General features: G+C 42.1%; 1 protein-coding gene across 1 annotated transcript in view; it reads left to right on the top strand.

Moving 5' to 3' along the window:
• GLI1 (GLI family zinc finger 1) overlaps positions 1-5,207 on the top strand; it is a 268,280-nt gene extending 263,073 nt beyond the window's left edge. Inside the window, exon 12 of the mRNA XM_073576829.1 lies at positions 538-5,207. Within this exon, the coding sequence (XP_073432930.1) occupies positions 538-2,975 (2,438 nt within the window). The 3' untranslated portion in view covers positions 2,976-5,207. The remainder of the gene's footprint in view (positions 1-537) is intronic.
• The last annotated feature ends 12,210 nt before the right edge of the window (positions 5,208-17,417 follow it).

Here is a 17,417-nt window from a genome sequence, read left to right as displayed (position 1 = left end):
ATAAAGAGAACCAGGTTGGAGAAAAATAGAGATATTAATGAGAAATGGCAACCTACCCGACTGCTGTATATAAAGAGAGTAGAATGAAAGACTGTGTAAGTTCCTATAATGAAAAAGGAAGTGATTCAAGATTGTCCAATCAGATGAACAAAATAATAAAGTGCAGTGCTGGAGAAATTGTACCTATTACGAGGCAGTAGTTTGGAAGCTACTGCAATATCCCACCGTCTATGAGGCGTATTGTGCTCTATTAGATGGAGTATAAAATGGGTGAATAAATAATTTGTGATAATTCATTAGAGAAAAGGAGTGACGAATATTTAAAAAAAAAAATTGAATTGTAATTTTCTGGTGAATTGTTCAGAGTTTTCTTTGGTATTTTCCCTTTTTAAGTTCTGAGTTTTTTTCTTCTCTACAAATGTGACAAGTGACAATCATTTATTGCAAAACTTTTTAATTTGAAAAGTCACCTTGACAACCTCTGTGTCAATGTACATTTTTAGATGTATTCATTGTTTTTTTGTTTTCATTTTTCAGTTTCCCAGGGAGAATTGCCTGGTATTTGTGGTTTGCCCCATAATGGTAACATCATGGAGTTGACATCTACCGAACATTTGAGCCAAATGAATGACCGACGTAACAGCACAACTAGTACAATAAGCTCGGCGTATACAGTGAGCCGTAGGTCATCGGTGGTGTCACCATATCTTACAAATCAGAGACCAGGGGATGTAGGGAACATGGTGGATACATATGACCAAACTGCAGTCGATACTTCAAGACATTCCAATACCAATGGTCTTCCAGGCCTTACCCCAGCTCAGCAATATAGACTTAAGGCAAAGTATGCGGCAGCTACTGGTGGACCTCCACCTACTCCTCTTCCTAACATGGAGAGAATTAGTGCAAATAGTCGAATGGCATTCGCTGTCGGTGACTACCGTAGTTCATCTATCTCTTCATCGTTATCTAGTAATATCCAAAGAAGACATAGCAACAATGAATACCACAGTTATGGTACAGGAATAATTCATCCTTGTCAAGCACCAGGGGCAGGAGTAAGAAGAGCTAGTGATCCTGCACGACCTAGCGGAGATCCTCAAGTAATACCCAAAGTACAACGCTTTAAGAGTATGTCAAATATGAACACATCAATGATGGGACGACAGACTCTTGGACATCAACAACCATATGGAGGATCTGAAGTGAATTTACAAAGACATATTTTTTCACCCCGTCCACCCAGCATCAGTGAGAATGTGTTCATGGAGACTGCAAGCACAGATCTAACATCTCATAATAAGGAACATGGTATAATGGTTGGTAATGAAATGCAGAACTTTATGAACTATCAAGGCCAAGGATCTCAAATGACTACCAATCACCATGTGAATTTTAACCACCAACTTCATGGGTTAGACATGCAAAATCAAAATGCATACTCAAATTCTCAGAGATCATTAGGCAGTATGCACATGAATACAAGTAACCATTCCTGCCAGGGCAATGTATTGAATCACTCAGATTTCAACCACTGTCAAATGACAACTCATAACCAGCATTTCCAGAATACAAGGCAAGCTAGTAGTTCTAGTTTACCTGTGCAGTGGCATGAAGTAAGCTCAGCAACCATGGATATGTCTGATGGCCAAAGCGCAAATCATCCGGCGGTACCACCAAACATGTCACCAGGGAATCAATGTCATAACCAATATTTAAATTCAGCTACTGATGCAACCAAACAGGTTTCCATTGCAAACAGTAATTCCTGCCAACAACAGGGTATGTATGTAAACAGTGAAAGGTATAACCACTTGAGTCAGGTTCATATCAAACCAGAACAACAATTTCATCAGTCCATGCCCTCAATGATGTCCTGTCAGAACATGAAGCAGCATACGATGCAGCAGCATGCTTTCAACCAGACAAATACAGTAGCGTTATCCCCAGGGAATTCCAACTGTGAATACCAAGGACAACAGGAAAATCAACAAAATATATGCTATAATGTTGGTCTTAACCCAAATATGTTAAGCCCTCAAGGGCGAAGGTCACAGACACCGATGATGCAAGTCAAGGAAATGATGGTACGAAATTATGTTCAATCCCAGCAAGCATTAATGTGGGAGCAGCAGCCCCAAAATATGGCCATTGTAAATAGCAATGGGGAGGATGGCGATGTTGGACAAAACCAACATAGGAATACACCTCATGCTCCAACTTATATAAGTCCCAAATACATGAATTATCAAAATAAGCAACCACAAAACATTTTATTGAGTCCAAATCCACATGATAACCAGCCAAACCACTCGAAAACCATGAGGAGTCCAGGAAATCAAAGTTATAGTGTAGACATGCTGCCACATCCTCCTTGTGTCCCAAAACCTTTAAGTCGGCAGCACAGTATTAATAGCCAGTCAACTTACATGGGCAGTCCTACTCAACTTAGTCCATCTTACCATTCAGTTGAATCCAGCCCTAGGAGAATGCCTACCCTGCCGCCTATTCACAGTCAATCTGACTCTAATGACACCACAGGTATGATGTATTACTCAGGTCAAGTTGAAATGCATCAGGGGAAAACAGGAAACCAAAAGCTTGTTACAGCACTAAATCAAACCCAAAATAGCTGTGATGGACATCAACATGGACAGTACATTTCTAATCTGGGTTTTGTGAAGCCAGACACCATCCCATACAGTAATTCATGTCCAGCATCCAATCCCTTGGACAGTTTAGATTTGGAAAACACTCAGATTGATTTTGCAGCCATCATAGATGACACTGATCACACACCTCTGATTTCGCATAATTTAACTCAAACTGGTCTACCGGGATCATCTCAATCTTCCTCTCATTTGAACACACCACGTAATCCAGCAGCCATGGTTCCAAATATGGCAGTATCAGACCTGAACTCTATGCTGTCCTCCTTAGCAGGAGAAAATAAGTTCCTCAACACTATTTCCTGAGAGCCTTTAAAGCTTTAGTAAATGAACCTTTATGACAACTGCCCTGATCAAGCTGATCACATATGGGGCAGCGCTTGCTCATAATCCTGTCAAATGCTGGGAATTTATTATACTGTTTGCTTAAAAAAATTCAAGTCTTTTGTTTTGTGACACAGCCAAGTTCTTACTTTCAGTACAACTTTCTCTAAGTATTTTTTGTTACGCCCGTTTTAACGTGACAAATTTGCACATATCCTACAACTGTTTTTGTATTATGACTGTATAATATAGGATAGCCTTAATTACCTATATACTAAACACAAATCATAGCTCTGCTGACTAGTTTAGCAGGAAAAAAAACTTTTTTAATAATACATTATTCTCTGTGGCTCCCCAATTGTTATGTTACCAGTTCTACATACTGGTAGAGAAAATGTAATGGGAGATCAGAATATTAGTGGCCTTACTAAGTAACCAGACTAAAAAGCATAGAATAGAGACATTTTGGCACAGAATTATAATTATTGATATGGTAGCCAATGGTACACTATTTGAAGTTATAAAAGTTGCAGTTTCACACGTGATCCTGGTACCTAAGGTGGCACAAATGCCCCACTGCCACATTGGAGGAGAACTTCCTGTAAATATTGATGTGCCCTTGTACGGTATATCAGGGCAAACAGATTCCCATTATATTTGACTGTAGCTCGCTGATACATTAGGAAAAAAATCATGTACCATTTTTTTATGCGTTCACAAAAAAAATTTACAAGTTGACTCCATTTATCACCTGCTGGTTACAGATGTTCTTTTGACATGCCAGTTCCAACTTATCACTTGCTAAGTACCATTCGCCACTGATATAAATTCTAAGTGCCTTCTGATACAAAACAATTCTTACAAGAGATATAAATTTCTATCATGAGGTTAATATAAATCTACTATGGCAGGAATGCCATAGAGGCATCGCAGGTAGCTGAACCCTCTAGAGAAGAGCCCTCAACTGACCTCTTGTTCTTCAGATGTTCTAAACCTATATCTGCTCTTTTTTAACTAAAAGTTGCCCAGTGTTAGACAACATGGGAAAGAAAATCTATTCTGCCACTTTTAACTTTCATCCTTCTTTCAAAGAAAAGGATGGGTAAGGGACAAAGAACCATGCCCTTAAAAAAAAATTGTCCACTACTGAACAACCCCCATTTTCAATGTCCTTAACGTGCCTCGTAAAACAAGAAAATTAACTTACCTATTGACTGGCTCTGCTCCTCATCTTCAAGCCCTATATCTATCTGCTGGAAGTGTGAAGATAACCCATCAGTTACTGGTATTGGGCAAGGATGTAAGCATCCTTTTTTATTTTACCAGGCCCAATAAGGAGTAGTATTCTAAAAATAAATGGAGCCCACAGCAATGTAAACCACCGTCACCTAATCACTCTTTCTTGACTTTTATTATATTGCTTCTTCTCCTTTATATACATGCCTACCAAAATATATATTGGATTCTTTTTCAAGGGAAATATAGAGTAAACCTACAATTTTAGCTCTCGAAAATTGGCAAAAAGCAAAGTAATGTCTAGGGAACATTTCTTAATGTACATCATCTACTCCATAGGATAAAGCAGATATTCTACGGAATTAGGTTTTCATAAAAAGACACCACATTTATTAACAATATTTAAGGCAAATTAAGGATTTCATTTACATAATTTTTGTCCTTAACTATAGAAAATGAACTTGTGAAATTAAACAGCTATTCCCGATTTTGAAGGATCGTATACTGTGATGTATAATGCCTTTTTAGTTTGTGAGTGTCCTTGAATAATGAAGTGAAAAAATTGAAGTAAAGTGTAATAACATTTTTTTTTCTTCTGCCCAAATATTTTATATTTGAGATCAATTTTTGCATTTGAAATAAAAAAATATAATAATTTAAAACCAAAGAACATATTTCTTAAAAATCACAACTTTTCTGTTACTGTATATTTTTTGTACTGTATTTGGAAAAAAAATAATTTTATAAATATAATTTAGACAAAGAAAGTGACATTTGAGGACACTAGAACTTTCTAATTTTACATTCAAAGTTTTGTTTTAAAAATGTCTTATGTAAAAAATAAAACAAAAATATATTTTTAACAGGTTCAGGGAGGCAGTAAATCCCTTGTCTGCTTTGTACAGTGTGTATTTTTGTACTTGTAAATTCTTTCTACTAGCCTTTTTCATAAGACAATAAAATGTCTTTTTTTGTCAATTTGTCTGTTATTTAAAAATTGTGTTAGATTAGAAGCTGGATAGCAAAAACAATAAAGTATCTGTACTTTTTTTTCCCAAAGAATTTTATACATTTATGGCATCATAGGGAACACGTCAGCAGGGTTTTAGACCCCAAACTAATCTCCTCTATGGAAAGTACCTGTAATGTTGATTACGTCCATACCACTGTTTTATAAGACGGTGTCTCTGTGTTAGTGAAATTCTTGGGCAAATTTTTCTGAAAATATTCTGCAAGTGCAACAGCTCCCCAGCCTATCTCCCTATTTTGCCCTCCTGTCAATGACTGACAGGTCACTCTTCTCTGTGACCTGCTCCCTGCACCTGCCTGAGATCTAGCATAAGCAGCGTCATTCCCCATTCCCGGTGTAGTGCATGTGCATGGAGACATTGCGAGTGCCAGATTATGGAGCTGCACATGCGCCACCATGGGAATGATCGCACTTGCACAAGATCTCGGGCAGAGGAGCAGGTCACAGAGGACAACCTGTCAGTCACTGATAGGAGACAGGAAGCACACGGGAAAAGAGGGAGAGAGGCCATAGAGCAGTTAGAGCAAGATCAAGCCCCTGTGCTTGTAGCTCATATACATATAAAAATATTGTCTGCACCAAGATGGCGGTGCCTGCGCAGTAGCATCTATCAGCAATCCGATAGATGCTACTGCGCAGGCGCTGCCAGTACCATCTTGGTGGAGACGCATTTTTTTTTTTCCTCCAGCAAAATAGTGCCGGCAGTGTCTGCACAGTAGCATCTTTCGGATCCCCGATAGATGCTACAGTGCAGGCACAGCCGGCGCCATTTTGAGAAACATTTTTTTTTTTTTTCTGAATACATGTATGTCACCAAATAAAATAATTATCCGGATATTATACATGCTACAGCGCAAGCGCCACCGCTTGCCTGCTGAATGTAATTTTTTTTCAAAACATATCATATTCAGTATGTAAAAAAGGGCGCAGGTCAGTGAGAGATCAGTGACCTGTCAGAAGTCATACAGATGAATATGTAAGTAGAGCACCACATAAAGACCCCCCCACACACACACACACACACACAGACAGCCTGGAGGCACGAGAATCTCATTAACTGAAAACTGAAAATAAAGATTAAAATTATACCTTGGTCTGTAAAATCCATTTTGTGGTTGTTGTTTTATCAGTATAATGGCACGGTTGGCACCAATCTGACACTGTAGGTTACTCCGCACAATCTTGCTGACAGGTTCCCTTTAAATGAACCTCTCATCCAAAAATGATAGTCTGGAAATGAAGAGAATTGCTATAATGAAGTTCAACAGACTCTGAAATCCTACTCCATGTTGGAATAAATTATCCGTTTAGAAGTTCAATTCTTTTGTACAGGAGCGTATATAGAAATCATGGGGCCTCATGGCAGGTCTTAATTGCCTCCCCCTAAGAAAAAATATTTGGCAGGGTCACAAAATAGCATTTCTCACAACTTTGCAGCCTCCAAATAGTATAATGACCAACACATAGCTCTCCAAAAAGTATAATGCCTTCAACATAGCCCTTCAAATAGTATAATTACCCACAAATAGCCCTCCAAATAATGTAATGGCCCCCCGCATAGCCCTCCAAATAGTATCATTGTCCACACATAGCACTCCATATAGTAGTATGGCACCCCAACATAGCTTTCCAAACAGTATAATGGCTCTGACATAACCCTCTAAATATTATAACAGCCCTTACACAACTCTCCAAACAGTATAATGGCCCCCACATAGCTCTCCAAACAATATAATGGCCCCTACATGGCTCTCAAAACAGAGAGATAGATAGATATCATCAATAATCAATATAAAATGCTCTCATTTTTGTTTACTTCGATCAAGTCTGTTTACATAAGCATATACTTGACTACAGTACCTGCCTAGTGCTTGACTCACATTTTGCCATTTAGGTAAAGTGCTCAGCATAAATGAGTAAACCCTCTTTGAAAAGTAAGATTGTAATTAATAGCCCACTGAACACCAGAATATTTACCAAAATTTTGACAAGACAGAGTTTCATAGAACATATTTTTAATCCATACCATAAAATATATTTTGTATGATCTCCATGACAGCACCAAGTCTTCTAGGTATGTAATGAACAAGTTGGTGACATATTGCAATATCTATCTTTTTCCATTCTTTAAGAAGTGACCTCTTTTAGCGCCTAGATTCTCAACGGAAAGTGCTGTTCAATTTGATTCTTCAGAATGCCTTGTATGTGTTTCATTAGGTTCAAATCAGGAGACTTATTTGACTACTGAATCACTTTTGACCTGCTCTTCTTCCGAAATGCAACAGTGTCTATTTTGGATCATTGTCATGTTGATAAAGTGCACATGTATCGATGGCCCAGAGTAATGTGGGGCACCCTCCAGGGCAGTGGGTTACTCGGTACCGGGCTGCTTCCCAAAGGGGCAGTGTCACAGCGGCGGTGACCCGGTCCGTGTCCCTGGGCGTGGAGCGCCCACCAGGGCAAATGGGGTACTCGGTACTGGGCCGGTGTCTTAAAGGGGCAGTGTCACAGTGGCGGAGACCCAGTCTGTGGCCCTGGGCATCCAATGGAAGGGGATTATTTACAGAGGATGATGAAGATAAGAGTTTTTGTAAAAGAGTATTTGTGACGCCACCTGTGGTATCTGGTCAGAAGGGGACCAGTGCTGCAGTGCAGATCCTCTGGGACAGATGGTATGATGCAGCAGAGGTGTAATAGCTCTCCACAGGCAGAACTGTAGTCCCTGGGCAGTTGTAGAAGATGTTGAGGTAGATGGTGTAGTGTTTAGGCACAGAGATGTAGCAGTGCTGAGTGGGTTACACAGGAAGAATTCAAAGGACACAACAGAGTGCAGTTTCTTTTACCTTTTACTGTGCTTTTTAGGTACAGTCCAGGATCCAGATTACAGATGGTACAGGAGTTAGTCAGCCTGGAAGCAACTTGGGAATCTCTCTATGCAGATGGGTTGTGAGGTCTCTTTTCTTGCGCTATTCTGAAGTACTTGCAGTTCTGAACTCCACACAAGTTCCTCTTTCTGTCTGTTACCTAGAACTCCACTCGTATGACAGGCAGCTGTAGCCCTCTCTCTCTGGTTCACACAAGTTGCTGCTGTGTCGTCGAGTCTCAGTTGGGAACAGAGCATTTACAGCCTCTTATTCCTCTGGTTTCTGCTGTGGGACCTTTAGTATCCACACAGCCTTGGACTCCGGGGTCCGGTCAATGCGCTTCAGCTTAGAGGTGAGCTCTGCTCCAGCTCCAGTCACCAGCTTGTCTCCACACGTCCACACTCTTCCCTCTCTCTGCACCAACTCCCTAACTTCCTTCCTCCCGACCACAGAGAGCAGCTCCTCAGCAGTTAGGTTCAGCGCTCCCTCTGCTGGCCTGGAGTAGGAACTGTGCTGTGTGCTGGAACTACCTGATAGAGAGACCCTTCATTGCTTCTAAGCCTGACATCACACTCCCTAGGAGGGAGGTAATGCCACTGTGGCGACCGTACTCCTGGGGGTGCCACAGGCATCCAATAAAAGAGGTATATTTACAAGGGAATGAAAAATAAAGAGTTTTTGTAAGAAGTGTTCATGACGCCACCTGTGGTATCTGATCAGTGGTGACCAGCGCTGCAGTGCGGGTCCTCTGGGACTGATGGTGTAATACAGTGGAGTTGGAATAGCTCTCCACAGGCAGAGCTGTTGTCCCAGGGCAGCAGTGGTTAGCTAAAGATGCAATGGTTGCTGATGGTGGATGTAGCAGTGCTGAATGAGTGTTGGAGGCAAGAATTCAAAAGACACAGTGAAGTGCAGTTCCAATGCTTTACTCACAGTTCTGTCTGCAGTACAGATGCCCGCTCAGTGCCTTGTCCTCCAGGTGAGTGGCTCAGTCAACTCCCAGGCATATGAAGTACACCTTTCCAGCACTCCCTTCAGTATATGCCCTTTCCTGGCCATCTCAATTTGTTGCTTTCCCGCCTCTTCCTACACAACACCTCACAGTCAGTGTCCCAGGCCAGCAGCCGCAGACCCTGTCAGATACCATGCCCAATGCATTTCCTTGCTCCTTTCTGGCTGCCTTTCCGGCAAAGATAACTGTGGCTTGTGGCTGTAACCCCTAAAGTTGCCACAGCTGTCGGCTTTCTAGCTGAGTCCTGATGTCCACTCCACTAGGCTAAGGGGCCGAGACCCTTCTGCGACCTGATCTCTCCACCTGACAGCCATCAGCGTGGAGCGAGCCCAACGGGTGGCCTATGCTCTGCCCGTGCCTCTGGGATCCCTTCCCTCTTCAGGGAGCTGCCTTCAGTCACTTTCCTTTCCAGCAGCTCCTGCTAACAGGGAGCTGCTGCTCACATGTCCTCTCACTTCTCCCCCAAGGGGGGAACTGATCCTGTCTTCCTTTCAGTTCACCTGCTCTGAACCTAAGCTCCACCCACCTCCCAACACCCTTTATGATCCAAGCAGGGGTCATCCAGGGTGCCCTGCTACTCTAGGGTGTGTGTTGGTTGTATGTGTAAGAGTGTGGTCTGGTGTCTCCACCATACCTGGATAGTGGGATACAACACCTCTGGATGAGGTGCAGTACCTCTGTGGCGACTGAACCCTCAAGGGTGCCACAAATGGAGCTCCTTCTCTTTCAATATAGAGCAGAACATCTGTGAATTCATGATATACCATCAATGAAATGTAGCTCCCAATAAAAGCAGCACTCATCCAGTCCTACATAAGGATACTGCCACCACCATGTTTCACTGTAGGCAACATGCACTGTACATCATAGCGATGTGTCATTCGTGACTGATACAGTACAAAGAGTGCTGGCGATGTGATCAAAACCCTGTCCATACATCCTGAAAAAATGATCTCTCACTGGCGGGCTTCAGGTGGGAAGAGCTCAGACCACATCAGACTGCGGTGGCTTTACCTTAAATACATTATGTATTTACCTGCACATGAACACATATTTAATAGGTATCCAGTAAGCATGAGAGAGAGGACTCTTTTTGGTGAGCAGAGCCAAATGATGGATATCACAAACAAAAAGCCAGATTGTCCTTCACTAATATACACTCACTGGCCACTTTATTAGGTACACCTGTCCAACTGTGTGTTAAGACTTAATTTCTAATCAGCCAATCACATGGCGGCAACTCAGTGCATTTAGGCATGTAGACATGGTCAAGACAATCTCCTGCAGTTCAAACCGAGCATCAGTATGGGGAAGAAAGGTGATTTGAGTGCCTTTGAACGTGGCATGATTGTTGGTGCCAGAAGGGCTGGTCTGAGAATTTCAGAAACTGCTGATCTACTGGGATTTTCACGCACAACCATCTCTAGGGTTTACAGAGAATGGTCCGAAAAAGAAAAAAAATCCAGTGAGCGGCAGTTCTGTGGCCGGAAATGCCATGTTGATGCCAGAGGTCAGAGGAGAATGGGCAGACTGGTTCGAGCTGATAGAAAGGCAACAGTGACTCAAATTGCCACCCGTTACAACCAAGGTAGGCAGAAGAGCATCTCTGAACGCACAGTGCGTCGAACTTTGAGGCAGATGGGCTACAGCAGCAGAAGACCACACTGGGTACCACTCCTCTCAGCTAAGAACAGGAAACTGAGGCTACAATTTGCACAAGCTCATCGAAATTGGACAGTAGAAGATTGGAAAAACGTTGCCTGGTCTGATGAGTCTCGATTTCTGCTGCGACATTCGGATGGTAGGGTCAGAATTTGGCGTAAACAACATGAAAGCATGGATCCATCCTGCCTTGTATCAACGGTTCAGGCTGGTGGTGGTGGTGTCATGGTGTGGGGAATTTTTTCTGGGCACTCTTTGGGCCCCTTGGTACCAATTGAGCATCGTTGCAACGCCACAGCCTACCTGAGTATTGTTGCTGACCATGTCCATCCCTTTATGACCACAATGTACCCAACATCTGATGGCTACTTTCAGCAGGATAATGCGCCATGTCATAAAGCTCGAATCATCTCAGATTGGTTTCTTGAACATGACAATGAGTTTACTGTACTCAAATGGCCTCCTCAGTCACCAGATCTCAATCCAATAGAGCATCTTTGGGATGTGGTGGAACGGGAGATTCGCATCAGGGATGTGCAGCCGACAAATCTGCGCCAACTGTGTGATGCCATCATGTCAATATGGTCCAAAATCTCTGAGGAATGCTTCCAGCACCTTGTTGAATCTCTGCCACGAAGAATTGAGGCAGTTCTGAAGGCAAAAGGGGGTCCAACCCCTTACTAGCATGGTGTACCTAATAAAGTGGCCAGTGAGTGTATAATGATATATAAAAAAGTGCATGCAGCCTCTTAAAGGGGACCAGTCAGCAGGATTGTGCTAAGTAACCTACAGACGCTGCCAGATTGGTACCGTTATGCTGATTTAAATGATACCTGGGTTTTTAAAATCCGTCTTGTGGTTGTTGTGTAATCTTTATTTGTAGTTTTCAGTTAACGAGATTCTTGTGCTCCAGGGCGGGGTTGTGGAGAGAGTCTTTATGTGGTGCTATGCTTAGATATTCATCTCAAACTGGTGTCTGAACTGAGAAAGTAAGTTAATGTGTATGCACAATGTAAGTGCATATTATCCATTACACAGAGAAAGCAAAAACAAAAAACACAAATATCCTAAAATAAAAAATTAAAAAATAAACTGCAAATAATGCATAAAGGTAATAATGATAATAAGGGTATTTAGTAAGCATAATTTTGATCAAAACAATGCACAAGCCATCCCGCCACGTCAAGGCAACCCTTGTGGGACAGTCCTAACTCTAGTATTTAAAACCTTTCCACTTGCCAAGTGGTTCAGTCCCTCGATCCATGTTCACATTCACGACACTTGGCAAGTGGAAAGGTTTTAAATACTAGAGTTAGGACTGTCCCACAAGGGTTGCCTTGATGTGGCGGGATGGCTTGTACATTGTTTTGATCAAAATTATGTTTACTAAATACCCTTATTATCATTATTACCTTTATGCATTATTTGCAGTTTATTTTTTAATTTTTTATTTTAGGATATTTGTGTTTTTTGTTTTTGCTTTCTTAGATATTCATCTGTAGGCTTATTACAGGTCACTGATCCCTCACTGACCTGCCCCCTAGTTTACATACTGAATATAATGTTTCAAAAAAATTCATAATCAGCAGGCAGGCACCGGCATCGGCGCCTGCACTGTAGCATGATCATATGTATAATGTCCATTGAATGATTTTAATTGGTGATATACAGTAATGGCCAAAAGTATTGACACCCCTGCAATTCTGTCAGATAATATTCAGTTTCTTCCTGAAAATGATTGCAAACACAAATTCTTTGGTATTATTATCTTCATTTAATTTGTCTTAAATGAAAAAATACAAAAGAGAATGAAGCAAAAAGCAAAACATTGATCATTTTACACAAAACTCCAAAAATGGGCCGGACAAAAGTATTGGCACCCTCAGCCTAATACTTGGTTGCACAACCTTTAGCCAAAATAACTGCGACCAACCGCTTCCGGTAACCATCAATGAGTTTCTTACAATGCTCTGCTGGAATTTTAGACCATTCTTCTTTGGCAAACTACTCCAGGTCCCTGATATTTGAAGGGTGCCTTCTCCAAACTGCCATTTTTAGATTTCTCCACAGGTGTTCTATAGGATTCAGGTCTGGACTAATTGCTGGCCACCTTAGAAGTCTCCAGTGCTTTCTCTCAAACCATTTTCTAGTGCTTTTTGAAGTGTGTTTTGGGTTATTGTCCTGCTGGAAGACCCATGACCTCTGAGGGAGACCCAGCTTTCTCACACTGGGCCCTAAATTATGCTGCAAAATTTGTTAGTAGTCTTCTGACTTCATAATGCCATGCACACGGTCAAGCAATCCACTGCCAGAGGCAGCAAAGCAACCCCAAAACATCAGGGAACCTCCGCCATGTTTGACTGTAGGGACCGTGTACTTTTCTTTGAATGCCTCTTTTTTCTCCTGTAAACTCTATGTTGATGCTTTTGCCCTAAAAGCTCGACTTTTGTCTCATCTGACCAGAGAACATTCTTCCAAAATGTTTTAGGCTTTTTCAGGTAAGTTTTGGCAAACTCCAGCCTGGCTTTTTTATGTCTCGGGGTAAGAAGTGGAGTCTTCCTGGGTCTCCTACCAAACAGTCCCTTTTCATTCAGATGCCGACGGATAGTACGGGTTGACACCGTTGTACCCTCGGACTGCAGGGCAGCTTGAACTTGTTTGGATGTTAGTGGAGGCTCTTTATCCAACATCCGCACAATCTTGCGTTAAAATCTCTTGTCAATTTTTCTTTTCCGGCCACATCTAGGGAGGTTAGCCACAGTGCCATGGGCTTTAAGCTTCTTGATGACATTGCACACGGTAGACACAGGAACATTCAGGTCTTTGGAGATGGATTTGTAGCCTTGAGATTGCTCATGCTTCCTCACAATTTGGTTTCTCAAGTCCTCAGACAGTTCTTTGGTCTCCTTTCTTTTCTCCATGCTCAATGTGGTACACACAAGGACACAGGACAGAGGTTGAGTCAACTTTAATCCATGTCAACTGGCTGCAGGTGTGATTTAGTTATTGCCAACACCTGTTAGGTGTCACAGGCAAGTTACAGGTGCTGTTAATTACACAAATTAGAGAAGCATCACATGATTTTTCGAACACTGCCAATACTTTTGTCCACCCTCTTTGTTATGTTTGGTGTGGAATTATATCCAATTTGGCTTTAGGACAATTCTTTTTGTGTTTTTTCATTTAAGACAAATTAAATGAAGATAATAATACCAAAGAATTTGTGTTTGCAATCATTTTCAGGAAGAAACTGAGTATTATCTGACAGAATTGCAGGGGTGTCAATACTTTTGGCCATGACTGTAAATTTATTCAGAAAAAAAATTCTCTCTCAAAATGGTGCTGGCCGCACCTGCTCAGTAGCATCTATCAGTGAGCTGATCTAATAGATGCTACTGCGCTGGCGCCGCCAGCGCCATTTTGCTAGAGGAAAAAAATTGTCTCCACCAAGATGGTGCTGGCGGCACCTGCACATTAGCATCTATCAGATTGCCAATAGTTGCTACTGTGCAGGCGCGGCCAGAGCCATTTTTAGAATTTTTTTTCCTTTCTGAATAAATTTATATCACCAAATACAATAATTAAATGGACATTATACATGCGATCATGCTACAGCGCCAGCGCATGCCTGCTGAATGTGAATTTTTTTTTCAAAACATATTACAGTATATTCAGTATGCAAAATAGGGGTCAGGTCAGTGAGGGATCAGTGACCTGTCATAAGCCATACAGATGAGTATGTAATCAGAGCACCACATGAAGACCCCCCCACAGGCCGCCCCGAAGCATGAGAATCACTAAAAACTGAAAATAAAGATTAAACAACAACCACAAGACAGATTTCATCACCAGGTATCATTATAATAAGTATAACGGTGCCAACCTGACACTGTCTGTAGGTTACTGAGCACAATCTTGCTGACAGGTTCCCTTTAAGAGAAGAAGAGAATAGCGATGAGCAAGTGTGCTTGCCACTGCTTGATACTCAATCTAGCATCGGATTGCTAGGGCACTCTCGTTACTCGATTAAATATCATAGGTGCTCAATGGCCATGCTCGAGTCCCCACCCCGCATGTTTGGCACCTGTTAGACAGCCAATAAACATGCGGCATTTGCCTGACATACACAGTAATGCCGTGGCTATGTTGGATACTAGCATTACTGTGATTGACCAACCTCATCACTTCATGGGGTCTTATACAAAACCCGATGACGCGATGCTCAGCACACTGTCCTCCTTCTCCTCATCCTGTATCCCCAAATTGTTATCCCGGAGTACGTCGTCCATATCAGTTATCTGAAGAGTTACCTATCAGTTACATGAAGAGCAGCATCAGTTCAACTGGTGAGAAGGACTTTTTCCCAGTGTGCGAGAGGAAGTGTTAGGTAAAACGCTTAGCCTTTGTTCTGTCCAGCAGCTCCTGCCTCTGATCTATTGCTGCCATCTTTCTATACATGATCTTCAGCTTACAAGCCATGATGCAAGACCTCACTGCCATGTTTCCCCAGTCAGGGAGGCACCAACGTCAGCTGCCAGCCTCTGAATTACCATTGGCGCATATGGCAGTGTAGGGAGACAGCAGGCTCCCTGCATCACAATACATTTCATCTGTATGTCGTGGGACCCCTCCAACTCTGCGCCTCGGTGCAGCTGCACCAGCGATATGTCCAACCCTGCCATTACTGATCTCTGTGGCACTCCACTGTTAACTCTGACCCAATCTGAGTGTGTTCCATTAAGAACCAATTTCCTATGACTGTGCCAGTTGTTATCCCAGTTCCACATATTTTCCCCTGGTCCCATTGCTCTCATTTTATGGACCAACCTTTAGTGTGGAGCCATATGAAATGCTTTTGAAAAGTCCAGATAGACAAAATCCACTATTACCCTGGTCCAATCTAGAGCTTACCTCCTCATAGATCTGATTAGATTGCAGCACAGATCCTTCATAAACATACTTTATATTGATATTGGGAAATTAGGATATTCTTATTGAGATACTCCAGCATAGTGGAGACAGTGGTGAGTAGGGCAGTGCTGAGGAGGCATGTGAGTTACCGCCATGACAGCGGCAGTCCTGTGATTTAGATCCTGTTAGAATTATTGACTATTAGAAATAATAGTCTGTCTATCACGGTACTTAGAGAAGCATTCTCATCCGTTATTATAATCTTAATATATTGCAATTAGAGTTGAGCAAAACGGGTCGGTCAAATTCAAAAGTCGCCAACTTTCGCTAAAGTCGGGTTTCGCTCGCGTGAGGTCGGCCATGTGGTTGCCGACCCGAGCGCCAAAGTCGGATTTCCCAGAATGCTTGCACGTGACTTTTTTCAGCCACTGAGCAAGGACATACACTGTGGGCAACGAGATGACATGTGCAGCGTCCAGGGAGAGAGAGAGTTTTCGCGCACTTTAAAAAAGCGGTCCGGCATGTAGGTGTGTTTACTGTCCTCCACTCCCTGCCGACTTTGCTTTCCCATTACAATTCACTTGTATTCTAGCCTGATGAAGGGGCCTTCTGAGCCCTGAAAGCTTGCTTGCAAATATAATTTCTCTGGTTAGCCAATAAAGGTATCACACCTTGAATACTTTTCTCAATTTTTGGAGGGACATAAGTATTTAGGTCTAAGGAATAAAATTTCTCTTTGTGGAGAACGCCAAGTCAGCCAAGTTGGTGTTGTAAAGAGAATTACAGGCACCGGCCCACCCAATGTGTGGTGAATGTGAAATCTTTTAGTCCACTTGTGGGTTATGGCTGACAAATGTTCAGTTTGTCTGAATTTTCTCTTTATAGGCATATTTTTGAGTAAAATGTAAATTGTTCTTTTAGTCTATAAACTACTGACAGCATGTCTCCGAATTTCCAAGCAAAGAATTTTGTATTTTTTTTCTGACAAAGAAAAATTGTCAAAATTAAAAAAACAAAACAGTGCTTTCAAACCTTAAATAATGCTAAGAAAACAAGTTCATAATCATTTAGAAACAACAATACTAATGTTTTAACTCAGGAAGAGTTCTGAAGTCAATATTTTGTGGAATAACCGTGATTTTTAAAAACAGCTTTCATGCGTCTTGACATGCTTGCCACCAGTCTTTCACACTGCTTCTGGCACAAAAATTTAAGCAGTTATTCTTTGTTTGATGGCTTTTGACTAGAGTTGAGCGAAACGGGTCGAACAATTTCAAAAGTCGCCGACTTTTGGCAAAGTCGGGTTTCATGAAACGAAACCCGACCCTAGGATGAGGTCGGCCACGAGGTCGGCGACTTACGCGCCAAAGTCGCGTTTCAAAAGTTTGTTTAGCGCTCTTTTTCAGCCAATCAGGATCCACGGACACTGCGGGCAACGTGATGACATAGGCAGGGGTCACCACCATCTTTCAGAAGGGCATGCAAGTGATTGGCTTGCTTTGGTGGGCGTCACAGGGGTTATAAAAGGGCGTGCACGCCGACCTCCATCTTACTTCTGCCGATCTTAGCATAGGGAGAGGTTGCTGATTCTGTAGGGAGAGCGTTAGGCAGGGAAGAAGACAAAAAAACTGCTTCTGCTGCTAGCGATTTTGCCTGTGTAACACACCAGTCACTGTGTGTGCAGTGCAAGGGGAGGCTATATTGTGGTG

The sequence above is a fragment of the Dendrobates tinctorius genome, unplaced genomic scaffold (assembly GCF_039654945.1).
Source record: "Dendrobates tinctorius isolate UK_male_01 unplaced genomic scaffold, ASM3965494v1 ptg000051l, whole genome shotgun sequence".
In the NCBI taxonomy this organism is placed as follows: domain Eukaryota; kingdom Metazoa; phylum Chordata; class Amphibia; order Anura; family Dendrobatidae; genus Dendrobates; species Dendrobates tinctorius.
The sequence above is the reverse complement of the archived record's forward strand: the minus strand, read 5'-3'. Positions and strand labels throughout refer to the sequence as shown.